Source organism: Melanerpes formicivorus, unplaced genomic scaffold (genome assembly GCF_026170545.1).
Source record: "Melanerpes formicivorus ecotype bairdi unplaced genomic scaffold, bMelFor1.0.p_v2 SCAF_109, whole genome shotgun sequence".
Lineage (NCBI taxonomy): Eukaryota > Metazoa > Chordata > Aves > Piciformes > Picidae > Melanerpes > Melanerpes formicivorus.
Genome location: NW_027142461.1, coordinates 477,156 through 490,590, shown reverse-complemented (window position 1 = coordinate 490,590; position 13,435 = coordinate 477,156). Strand labels below are relative to the sequence as shown.

Sequence of the window (13,435 nt, the reverse complement as noted above, 5' to 3'; positions counted from 1 at the left end):
CTCGGCACTTGGACTTGTTGAATGCCATCCCATTGGACTCTGCCCATCTGTCCAGTCGGTTGAGGTCCCTCTGCAGAGCCTTTCTACCCTCTAACTGACTAACATCTGCCCCTAACTTTGTGTCATCTGCAAACTTGCTGATGACTGACTCTACCCCTTCATCCAGATCATCAACGAATATGTTGAAGAGGACAGGGCCCAGCACTGATCCCTGGGGGACACCACTGGTGACTGGCCTCCAGCTGGATGTGGCACCGTTCACTACCACTCTCTGGGCCTGGCCCTCCAGCCAGTTCCTAACCCAGCACAGAGTGTAATGGTCCAATCCACGGGCTGACAGCTTAGCCAGCAGTTAGCTGTGGGGGACGGTGTCAAAGGCCTTGCTGAAGTCCAGGTAGACCACATCCACAGGCCTCCCCACATCCACCAGACGGGTCACCTGATCATAGAAAGAGATCAGGTTGGAGAGGCAGGATCTGCCCTTCCTAAATCCATGTTGGCTGGACCTGAGCCCTTGGCCATCCTTCGGGTGCGCAGTTATTGCCGCCAGGATAATCTGCTCCATCACTTTCCCTGGCACTGAGGTCAGGCTGACTGGCCTGTAGTTTCCAGGTTCCTCCATCCGACCCTTCTTGTGGATGGGGACCACGTTGGCCAGTTTCCAGTCGTCTGGGACCTCACCTGTGAGCCAGGACTGGAGGAAAATGATGGAGAGTGGCCTACCTAGCACATCTGCCAGCTCTCTCAGCACCCTAGGATGGATCCCATCCAGTCTTATTGGCATAGAACATTTTTTTCCACTGAAAACAGTGTTATAACTAAGGCAGTAGTATCCCTTTTTGTGACTATTTTCAAAGTGGTCTCAAAGGTCTTTTCCAACCTGGTTTTCTATATATTCTGTACATATAATGTGGAGACTCAGAAAACCTATCCTTTTTATTTTTCTCTTGTTTTAACATGGCATCCTCCACATCTTCTTTTTCGTAGAATCAAAGAATCAATAATGTTAGAAAAGGCCTCAAAGATCATCAAGTCCAACCTGTCACCCAAGACCTCATCACTACTAAACCATGGCACAGCTTGAGATTGTGTCCTCCTGTTCTGGTGCCAGTTGCCTGGGAGAAGAGACCAACCCCCTCCTGGCTAAAACCTCCCTTCAGGTAGTTGTAGACAGCAAGAAGGTCTCCCCTGAGCCTCCTCTTCTCCAGGCTAAACAATCCCAGCTCCCTCAGCCTCTCCTCATAGGGCTTGTGCTTGAGGCCTCTCCCCAAACTTGTTGCCCTTCTCTGGACACATTCAAGCATCTCAGTGTCCTTCTTAAATTGAGGGACCCAGAACTGCACACAGTACTCAAGGTGTGGCCTAACCAGTGCTGAGTACAGGGGCACAATGACTTCCCTGCTCCTCCTGGCCACATTATTTCTGATGCAGGCCAGGATGCCATTGGCCTTCTTGGCTGTCTGGGCACACTGCTGGCCCATGTTAGGTAAATCAACATAAATATTGTGAGGTGTCTTCTGTGTCCTAGGACACTGTTCCACAGGGAAAGTGTTGGCTGTGTATGGTAGAGTTGGTGCTACCAGTTAGAATTACTCAGTGACTTGCCATTTAACAAAAGTGTTCAGCAGTGTATGAAAAGGGGATAACAACTGTGAACCCACCGGACCACCAAAGCAAATAGGTGAAGTGTCTCTGCCACAGCTAGAAAGCTTCATAGCAGCACTGATGAACAACCAAGAAGCTAATGAAATCATGGGCAGGGCATAAACAGCAGTAGGCATCTACTTATAGAATTATAGAATTGTTTCAGTTGGAAAAGACCTTTCTAATATCCAACTTAAACCTTCCCTGCTCGAACTTGAGGCCATTTCCTCTCATCCTATCACTTGTTACTTGGGAGAAGAGACTGACCCCTACCTCACTACAACCTCCTTTCAGGTAGTTGTTGGGAGTGAGAAGATCCCCCTTGAGCCTCCTTTTCTCAAGACTAATCAAGCCCAGTTCCCTCAGCTGCTCCTCAGAAGACCTGTCCTCCAGACCCTTCATCAGCTTTGCTGCCCTTCTCTGGTACTTGAATCTTTATGAACCAACATACTTCAATAAATCAGCAATGTCTTGGGAGTCTGTACTACATTTGGCAGGGAGAGATATTCTAATTATTATTTGGAAGACTCCAATGGCATGATTGCAGTTCCTTCCTTCTAATTCCAGTAGATATTAGAAACATCCAGGAACATGCTGGTGAAATGTTTTCTGCACTGTGTGAAAGTGCAAACCCATCTCAACTAGAAATGCTTGCAGGAAAGGGTTCAGATTTTCTGGTATTGAAATATTCTTTGGTGAAAAGCTTCAAAAATCTACAATTTTCAGTGTTAACAGCAAAATTATTTGTGTGTTTTTGCAGCTGTTTAAAAAAAAAAAGGATGAGAAAGGCTCAAGTGAATTGTAATACATTGTTTTACACCACTCAAACTCCCTTCAGTTTTTGCTTTGTGTAAATTTTGGAGAAGTCCATTTTTGGGTCTCCCTCTGGAGAGCAAATAATTGTAGTGTTCTCTGTTCTTTCTGATAAATAAATTCATTTGTGAGGTATATTGGGCCTCATATCTCTAGAAAATAGCTTTTGATTTGCTTTTTATTGCATTAGCAACACAAATTATTGCTTTCATATTTAGAAGAAGCCACATTAAGACACAATAAGTGATTTATTGGGGTTTGTGCCAAAGAAAAGAAATTAAAGCAGGTAACAGGAGCAGGCTGAGTACTTTTGGGCAAAAGGCGCAAAGCTGGAAGACAAGCTTTGTGATTCTTAATTAATTCAAAGTTAATTATATTGTTTATAACCATGTGCTTAAAATCTTCATATAGAAAATGTTTATGGCAGCAAAGAGACAGTAATTTAACTGCATTAAATTTTACTTAATTTGAAATAGGAATGTTACATTTAGTGAGCTTAAATAAATGGCAAGGTCTTTTCCTTGTTTAGCAAGATAAGTGGCAAGTCACTCAAATTGCTGACCTAGACTTTCTGAGATGAACACCACAGAATAGTGTTGTTCCAAGAGGAGCAGAACAGTCAGCCTGTCAGTTTTTCAACTGAGCATAAGATGCTTCTAAGTTGTGAGTCAATGTTTGCGCCAAATACATCTATTGTGTCGAGAGAGCATCTCCTGTAGAACCAGGGATTGAGATAAATTTATCTTTGAAGACACTGGCATTTGGACAATTACACCAGGAAGAGTTTTAGTTATTTATTAAAAAACAGCAACATAAACAACAAAAAAACCCCCACCAACTTGAAAAAAATCCTCTTTCCTGTAGCATATTTTAGGATACTTTAGTATTCTGCTCTGCACTGAGCTTTTATTTATTATTTCTTCTTAGCCAGTTTGTTCATATTCCCAGGACTACATACATCTTGATTATCTTCCAGCTGCTTTCCTCCTTTGGTAAGAGGATCCCAAAATGTCATCTTTGGGGCTGCAGCTTCAAAAAAGAAAGAATATTTCAAAAAATTGAGGGTGGGGGAAAGGTACAGAAAGAACATTTGCAGCAAAGCAAGAGATCGAAATCCCTAATCTGATGTTGAGGCAGGCTGCCAGATTTCAGTATCAGTATTTGCTACTCCATTGCAGAAATGCTTAGATATAGAGCTTGACCCTAAGGTATGTATTCCTCTATGAAGAGGGGAAGCTAAGGCTCCTCCTGACACCAAGTTGAAAAACTGTTGGTGCATCTCCTTATTTCTGTTCCACACTGTTAAGGGTTAGGGCTGGGCTGTCCACTAAATGAGTGATGGATGCTCTCTATAGGTGGTGGAGTCACCATAACTGGAAGTGTTTAGGAGGAGACTTGATGGGGTGTTTGGTGCCATGGTTTAGTTGATTAGATGGTGTTGGATGATAGGTTGGGCATGATGGTCTCAAAGGTCTTTTCCAACCTGATCTATTCTATTCTATTCTGTGCTATGCTATGCTATGCTATGCTACGCTACGCTACGCTACGCTACGCTATGCTATTCTGATACAATTGAACAACCCACTGCATTCCAGTTGCACACACACTGGTTAGCACATACATACAAATACTAGACCAAAGAATGAGACTGAGCCTCGAGAACTGTGTTTACTGCATGATGACAATGGTGAGTTCAGAGGGTCGAGGGAGTTGTGCCTCTGCTCTATCTCCCACCTGCCAAGAAATGAAAGGTCTGCACAGGCCCACAGAAATCGGGGCGGAGTTGTTAGTTTCAGTGCCACACAGCAATTCCTGTGCTTCTCACGACTGCTCAGCCAGTGCCTGGGAAGGGTGGAAAAGCTGACATTGACACCAAACAACGGCTGAATTGTCATAATGCATTAACATGGAAGAGGGTACAAAAGGAAAGGCCTTAGTTCAGTATCCAAGCCTGAGATTCCAGATTTTCTGATCTTTATTTTCTGAACCTCTGGGTTTAGAGTAAATGTGAAAAAGAGATGAACTTGAAGAAGTTCCATTTGAATTGAACAACAGTGTTTTGAAGTTTTAAAGTTCATCCAAGGCTAAAAATGTGACAAAAGCCTCACAACATTTCTTGGTTTCACCTACATTAAGAAATACCACACAGCAAGCCTTTATTGTGGTAGAGAATTTTACTGCGTGGTGCTTATTCAATTCCCTACCACAGCACAGAAATGCCATAGAAAAACAAAGCCAACAAACAATATGAACTTTTCTAACATCAAGAGCAGTTTAGATTGTATAGACTTCAAGCTTGGGGTTAAAAAAGAAATGTTGAGTAGTTCCTCCCTATATGATGTGGTTTGCCCATTATTGAACTCTGGCACAACAGGACTTCCACTCATGCATAACAGAGGTACTCCATGTGAGCACTGGAAGCAGTTACCCAGCCCAGTGCTAGTGACAGTCATTGGACATTTCTGAAGGAAAGGAAGATCAGGACCATTTGGGGAAGTCAGTATCCTGAAATAAAGAAAAGGAATCGCTGCTTAAGTTTACATGATTTGATTCAGGGACTGTAAACTCGCCAGAGGGTTGGGGAAGGTTGTATGTTGGAGAACTTGTGGAAAAGAAACTTCTTGCTCATGGGTAGAGAACATAGCTGTGAAGGGAAAAATCAAGATTTGGAAGAATACTAAAGGGAAAGACAATTTTTTCCTTTTCCATGAAGAGTTCTTTCAAAGATAAAATAAATGTGTCATTTCCATCCTTAGGCTACACAGTGAAGGCTGGCTGTTGGATGTGTTTCAACGCATTCATGGAGAGGAAGGCACATTCTTTGTTCCACTGGACTTAGAGATTTCCACTCAGGAGCTGAGCTACATTATGAAGAGGGCTGAGCAGTGGAGAGGAATTAATGGTGAAAGACGTATGGTGAGTGGACAGAGTCTCCAAATGGAGTCTGTGACATATGGGTCCACATGAATGTGTTGCATTTCTGGATATTACCTAAAAGGACCTAGAAATATAAGAATTTTTTTCTTGGGGTGCTTCCTTGAATGGCAAAGCTAAGAAGCAAGTTCAGGAGAATTTTGTGAGGCTGTATGTGCATTGTCTGAACATCCTGAGGGGTTACAATCTGCTTAACACCCAAAGGCTCAGCAGCATCACTGATGTCAAAAATTATATGTGCCATCTGCTGATTCCTCACTGGGTTGTAGGGAGTTACTACTTTTTGAAATGTGAGCATCATCCCAAATAATTTCTCAGCCAGCTCAGCAAACTGGGGAGATCCATGGTAAAGTGCTTCCTGCAAAAATGTGAATGGGGTTGCCCTGAGGAGGAGATGAGCATTTGGTGAGTCACATGTGAGAGCCATGCTCTCCTTCCTGGCCCATTCCTTACAGGATCACCTAGAGGAGGGGACAGAGTAGGAAATGTGCAGGGGGAGGTAGCAGAGGTCTGAAGATGGTCTGCTCTACTTTGGTTATCAACATACTTCCTTTTCCTTTTCCATTAAGTCCCTTGCCTTTAGTCCCATGTACAGACTTTAAGCTGTGATGTGCAGGAGATATACCTGTGTTTGCAAAGTGTCCAGTACTGGGGATGCCATCCACAAAAACAATCTTCTGATTATAAGTGCTTTCACAGTATTGGAAATAAGAGGACTGACACAGTCAGTAGTCTGTGAGGAACACTGTCTTCCTTCTGTGAGGGACATTTTCTTCCTTGGTTTCTAGCTTTGTATCAGTATTACTAATTCCATAAGACTATACAACAATTCTTGGACAAGGGTTAAAGTGCTCTTCATTTGGATTTATACATCTATGAGCATCTCTATGTACAGTGCTTTGTTCAGTAACTATTCTGCTTCAGTGTAAAAATGAACAGAATCTAGACAGAAAGGAAATCAGTCCTCTGAAACTGTCCGCTCTCCCCTCTGTCTCACTTCTCCTCTGTCCCCTCTTCTCTCTCCTCTTTCCTCTCTCCCTCCCAGCCCTCCATTCCCCTTCTTTTTTCTTTCCCTCTGGAACAACTTATTTCAGATTAGGACCTGCAGGTTGTTCAAGTCTCTATATCCACCTCTGAAAGATCAGCAGTTTATATAAATATATAGCCTCAGTTGTCGCAGCTATAAACATCTGCCACAGCTGTAATTATTTTCCACTTCTTTTTCTTTTTTGTGATGACATTTTGGACCCTGAAAGGAAAAATAAAAAGGTGAATGTGCCAATTGAATGAAAAAGCAGATACTCAGTAAGCTTAATTTCTGTGGGAAAGTGCAGAGCACCACATTGCATTTCAGCACAGGGGAGGGAAAAGGTTTGAAGAAGGGCGTGTGCTACCACAACCACCTGTCTCAGATATTCCTACCTTTTTTTTTTACCCCAGTAAGCAAAACAACTTCTCTTTTTTTTCCCCATTTAAAACTTTCCTATGTTAAGCCAAAGCATAGCCACTGATGACTGGTTTCTATTAAGCAAGGTCAAACAAAGAATATATATAGTGGCCCTCATTTTACATGCCAGAACTACAAGTGCCATATGGGAAAAGGGGTGGACAAGGCAACTGCAAACAACTACTTTTCTGTTTCAAGTGCTGAGTACTTTCCTAATGATATTACCAGCATATCATTTCTTGCAGCAGCAGAGAAAGGGCTGCATGAAGGCTCCAGGGGGGAGAAAAAGAGAAAAGGTGAGGGAGGAAAAGGAATGGATGGGGGTAAAGACAAATGAAAAAGAATGGAAAGAGAAATTACTTCTCTGTCTGCAGATAGTCTGACTGAATGGAAGATACCTGGGTTGCCCACTGATAAAAGACATTCTACAGAGGACAGATCACTGAAAAACTTGACATATTTAAATGCCTAGTTTTGCTCTGAATATGCAGCTTGGCATGTATACAACACCATACTGAAATGTGGGTACCTCACCTAAGTCTGAGAGGCTTTAAAATTAGCTCAGCCTCAGCCAGGTCCAGCTGCATACAGTTGGAGGACTCCTTGTGCTCCGTAGGAAGCAGCATTCATTTCATTTGATGAAATGCAGTGATGCACACTTTTGTCTCTAAGTCCCCAAGCTTCTGTCTTCTCTACATCTGTATGACTTTCATGCCTTGTCCTTTACATCAATCCTAACTAAATGCCAGGCTGTGACAGTGTTAAACACTCCTCTAATGGGACATATTGGTGCAGGCTATTTTATACAAGCAGGTAGGAGTAATGTGGGAAGAGTGCATTAGCACTGCCATTAGTAGAACGTCTACCATTTACCTCAGTGGGCACAGGATCTGCTTCACAATGCAGCAAATTTGTGAGTGGAAACTACTATCCAAAAGAAAAAGAACCAATGTCCTTCGCAATCCTCAAATCATAGAATCATAGAATCAGTAAGGTTGGAAAAGAACTCAAAGATCATCAAGTCCAACCTGTCACCACAGACCTCATGACTACTAAACCATGGCACATCCAATCCTCTCTTGAACACCTCCAGGGAGGGTGACTCCACCACCTCTCTGGGCAGCATATTCCAATGGCTAACGACTTCCTCTGTGAAGAACTTTCTCCTCACCTTGAGCCTAAACTTCCCCTGGTGAAGCTTGAGACTGTGTCCTCTTGTTCTGGCGCTGATTGCCTGGGAGAAGAGACCAAAAAACCTTTCCCTTCTGCTTCTGTTTTCATATTTGTATTATTGTGATGGAAAAGAAAAGCACTGAAACAGATTGCCTAGAGCGCTTGTGGAGTTTCCTTCTCCGGTGAGATTCAAAACTCACCTGGGTGTGATCCTGGGCAACCTGCACTAGGTGACCCTGCTTTAGCAGCGGGGTGGACTTTATGATCTCCAGAGGGTCACTTCCAATCCCCATCATTCTGTGATTCTGTGAAAGCCATCAAACCAAGTTTTGTAAGCTCTTTGGCAAAATCTAGGTTTGTAATAAAAACTTTGCTCCATTCCAGAAATATGTTCTCCACATGGAACTTCTTGCAAGACCAATAACTGTATTTTCAGGTCTTCTATGCTCCCAGGCATTGCAGATACCCAAAGACCCTTTTTTTTTTTCCCCTGCCATGAATTTACATAAGGTATTTATCTTGTCCCTCTCTTTTTGTATGTCTAATTGCACAAAGCAATCAGTATGGAAGACACATCACTAGGCCTTATTGCGTGCATTATTAATGTGTTAATTTTTAAATAAGATACCAAATTAACTGTGAGCAATTTTTATAAGGGGAAGCATGAGACTTGCCACATCTTACATCACTCCATATAAAAAATACATTTTAAATGGAGGTCATTCAAGTAAATAGTCAGTCAAACCTTCTGGAAAGGAAAAAAAAAAATAGCTCTACGTTTCTGCAATATTTTCTTGCTATTAACCATGTGCTTCTCATTTTTATTTCTTGGATTAAAAATTGCCCCATAAATGGCTATTTTATAATATGCTTAATTTCCTTTTATTAAATTGATAAATGCAGCAGCAGAGGACACATTTACAGTATGATGAGAATTTAAGGTTATTGCATGTTATAATTTTCGTATTGTTCGGGGAAGCGATTTGTCATTGGCGGAATGACACCCACGCCATCGTTTCAAGGTGTTTTCAGTTGTTCTTTGGATGGGAAGAAAAGGTCACTTTTGGTAGACAGAGAAGACATCACTCTCTGAGACTAATTTGCCTACATGCAAATTTTGTCATTTTTACCTCATTAACTATTTATCGTGGAGTAAAAAAAATATATATATATTCATGAAGGGGCAGCTCGCAGCCTGATGGAGCTGGAACTAATATTTTGCAACTCTAATGATTTTTTGCATCCTTAATTAGATAGCATAAGGTTGATATGATTAGGTCAGGATGTAGTGTTTTTCATTAAAATGCATTTTAGAAGCTGTAGTCATAATCTGCCCTTGCAATTAAAGAATGAGCCTATGAGTTTAATATTATCGACCGAATTATTAGCCCATGGAAAAGTATACCTTTCATAAATGTGTGCCCTAGGACCTTCATTAGCAGCAAAATGAATTATATTCCCAGGTACACAGATTACACGGCCACAATCGCATTTAGGTGGCGGTTTGGAAGCCACCAAAGCCCCCTCGCCATAAACAAAAGCACTTGATTCTTCTGAAAGAAGTAATTTCCAATGCCTCTAATGAGGAAAGCTACAAAGAAGTAAAAAAATGCCACCTACAGAGGCAGACAGAAGTACTTGGAAAAGCAAACATTTGCAGTAAGAGTGTTTTGGGCAATCTATGCTAGGAGGAGGCCTTGGACCCTCATTCTCTGTCATGGTTTGAGCTAAAAACAGCTCTGGACTGAGGATGGAATGAATTTACTCCAAAGGTAAAGGTACTTTTATCTCTATGGCAGAACATTTAATCCTTAATTTATAACAGTCTTCAACCAGTTATAAATCACAGAATCAACAAGGTTGGAAGAGACCTCAAAGATCATCAAGTCCAACCTGTCACCCAAGACCTCATGACTAAACCACGGCAGCCAGTGCCACATCCAATCCCCTCTTGAACACCTCCAGGGATGGTGAGTCCACCACCTCCCTGGGCAGCACATTCCAATGGCTAATGACTCTCTCTGTGAAGAACTTTCTCCTCACCTCAAGCCTAAACTTCCCCTGGCACAGCTTAAGACTGTGTCCTCTTGTTCTGGTGCCTCCTCCTCCTGACTACAACCTCCCTTCAGGTAGTTGCCGACAGCAATAAGGTCTCCCCTGAGCCTCCTCTTCTCCAGGCTAAACAATCCCAACTCCCTCAGCCTCTCCTCATAGGGCTTGTGCTCAAGGCCTCTCCCCAGCCTCGTTGCCCTTCTCTGGACATGTTCAAGTGTCTCAATGTCCTTCTTAAACTGAAGGGAAGAAGCAGGAAGCCAAACCAACACCATGAGTAGACCAAGAACAGGCCCAAAAGCTTTGCCTTATAGAGGGAGCATCTGAAAAAAAATCAAAAATGCAAGCTCTATTGGCAAGAAGATAATGTGAGACTTACACTTGAAATAAAGCCTGATGCACTGCAAAATTATTTTAATGAGACTAGGGCTAATTTTCTAATTCTAAAATGATATTACAGAAAACCATAAAAAATTACCCGGCAGTAGTTTTTTGAAAGGAAAATATATTTGTAATTATCTTGAACACACAAGATTACTTCAGGGCCTATTATCGACACCATTTTTGGTACCACTTTACACTAATTTGCATTTATTACTCCCAGGCCAACTATTAATATGTTAATAAATAAGTCATTAATACGTGTTATTTAATTGCTATCTATTTATTCTTGTTCAATAATGCATTAATTACTTGTGAGTAGTTGAGGGCAAAATCCTGCCCTTGCTAGTGGAATCAGCAGTGGCAAGAGAGGAGAGCGAACCTGGACATGTTGGCATGGTGAGGGCTGGCAGAGAGTAGGTCATTTAACCCATTTAGTATGAGGAGGTTAACTTTTCATCTTGTCTTAGAGCAAGCTTCATAAGCTTGCAGGTAGTATGTGCTGCTGCAAAGCTACTCATCTACAGGTGAAGGATGCTGAAGGCACCTGAAATCACTGTAAAGTCTCCAGCATCAGAACAAGAGGACACAGTCTCAAGCTGCACCAGGAGAGGTTTAGACTGGATGTTAGGAGGAAGTTCTTCATAGAGAGAGTGATTGCCCTTTGGAATGGACTGCCCAGGGAGGTGGTGGAGTCACCATCATTGGAGGTATTCAGGAGGAGACTTGGTAGGGTGCTTGGTTGCATGGTTTAGTTGATTAGGTGGTGTTGGATGATGGGTTGGATGCGATGATCTCGAAGGTCTCTTCCAAACTGGTTTGCTCTGCTCTATTCTATTCTATTCTATTCTATTCTATTCTATTCTATTCTATTCTGTTCTGTTCTGTTCTGTTCTGTTCTGTTCTGTTCTGTTCTATATCACTGTAAAGTCTCTCTTCTTACAGTAACAGAATCACAGGTTTGTCTTGGAAGAGACCTTTAAGATTAAGTACCAACTCTTAATGTGGCACTGACAGGTCACCACAAAACCATGTCCCTCAGCAGCACATCTACACATCTTTTAAACCCCTCCAGGGATCATGACTCCACCACTTCCCCAGGCAGACAGTTTCAGGGCTTGACAAAGTTTTTGGTAAAGAAATTGTTCCTAATGTCTAGCCTAATTCCTTAATTGCCAGCCTGAATAAATCATCACACTGATATAGGGAAACACACAATTATTTTAACCGGTGTAAGTAAACTGCCCTGATCATCCAGGACAATTCAGCTCAGTGTGTTGAGGTGAGATGATAAGACTAGGCACTATGAAATAATTACCCATCTACTACAAAAACTGTAGGAGGGAAACCTGAACCCCTTGCAGAGAACACCAAATCTTGCACTGATTTCAGCAGGGTCAGAATATCCATCTGTCTGTGTAAGCAAAGGAGAAAGCAAGGATTAGGGCCAGGTCTGACCGAACTTCTATGTGATTTGGGTAGATAAGGTCAGGTTCTCATCTGGGATAAATTATTGAAGGGAGTCTGTATTTTTCTGAAGATTAAATAGAGATTGAAAGTCATGAGATGAGCAGAGGGAAGGCTCAGCCCAGTAAAGGGATATTAGAGAAAATGGAGCAAAGTGTAAGGTCAGAAAACGGTGTAGCATTCCATCGCCTCTTTGGCTTAAAAAATAAAATGAATTCTGTATGAAATGATGAGGCCTTGAACTGTGTAGGATCAAATTGGCCAGATGGTTCTGAAACACTTCGCTTGCTATACTTTTAGAGTATTTAGTCCACAGGGAGCAGTGGGTGAAAAGAAGAAAGGGGAGAATTACGGATGGTTGGAAGCATCTGGAACAGCCGACTATGCTGCCCATACTCTGGCATGCCATTAAGCCTCACCACAGTTGATTAGTAATTCATCACACAGGCTGCATGTGTGAGCTGTGGAATGTAAGGTAATGCAGCCCAGGTAAAGCAAAATAAGATTTTCCTTGGGTGGATGGCCCTAAAGAGTGGAACTGCTTAAACAGATGTGCACACAAAAGGAAGCCTTGTAATAAATTATAAGAATGGTAGAATGGATATAATCAACAAGTAAACTAATGGAAATGGCATTAGAAATAGAGACAGGAGAGCAACTCTGCACAGGGCTGTCCCTATTCTTTCTTGCATCCTGTCTTAAAGAAGAACTGAAGAAAAAAAAAAAGTAAAACAATAAAAGATCGATTTAAACCCCAAACAGCTGTGCAAGCTTCTCTGAATTTGAAAGCTGTTCCCAGGCAAGCAACACCAGAACAAGAGGACACAGTCTCAAACTGCACCAGGGGAAGTTTAGGCTCGAGGTGAGGAGAAAGTTCTTCACCGAGAGTGTTGTTAGCCATTGGTGTTCAAGAGGGGATTGGATGTGGCACTTGGTGCCATGGTTTAGTAGTAATGAGGTGTTGGGTGACAGGTTGGACTTGATGATATTTGAGGTCTTTTCCAACCTTATTGATTCTATGATTCTATAAAAATAGAATAGAATAGAATAGAATAGACCAGACCAGACCAGACCAGACCAGACCAGGTTGGAAGAGACCTTCAAGATCGTCGTGTCTAACCCATCAGCCAACACCATCTAATCAAATAAACCGTGGCACCAAGCACCCCATCAAGTCTCTTCCTAAACACCTCCAATGATGGTGACTCCATTACCTCCCTGGGCAGCCCATTCCAATGGGCAATCACTCTCTCTATGAAGAACTTCCTCCTAACATCCAGTCTGAACCTTCCCTGGTGCAGCTTGAGACTGTGTCCTCTTGTTCTGGTGCTGGTTGCCTGGGAGAAGAGACCAGCCCCCTCCTGTCTACAAACTCCTTCCAGGTAGTTGTAGAGAGCAAAAAGGTCTCCCCTGAGCCTCCTCTTCTCCAGGCTAAGCAACCCCAGCTCCCTCTGTCTCTCCTCATAGGGCTTGTGTTCTAAACCCCTCACCAACTTTCTTGCCCTTCTCTGGACACGTTTCAGC

At 42.4% G+C, this 13,435-nt stretch overlaps 1 protein-coding gene across 1 annotated transcript in view; it reads left to right on the top strand.

Annotated features, from left to right (window-relative positions):
* The window catches only part of LOC137455777 (uncharacterized), a 231,214-nt gene that overhangs the window by 176,775 nt on the left and 41,004 nt on the right, over positions 1-13,435 (top strand). Inside the window, exon 20 of the mRNA XM_068166871.1 lies at positions 5,214-5,373. Within this exon, the coding sequence (XP_068022972.1) occupies positions 5,214-5,373 (160 nt within the window). The remainder of the gene's footprint in view (positions 1-5,213; positions 5,374-13,435) is intronic.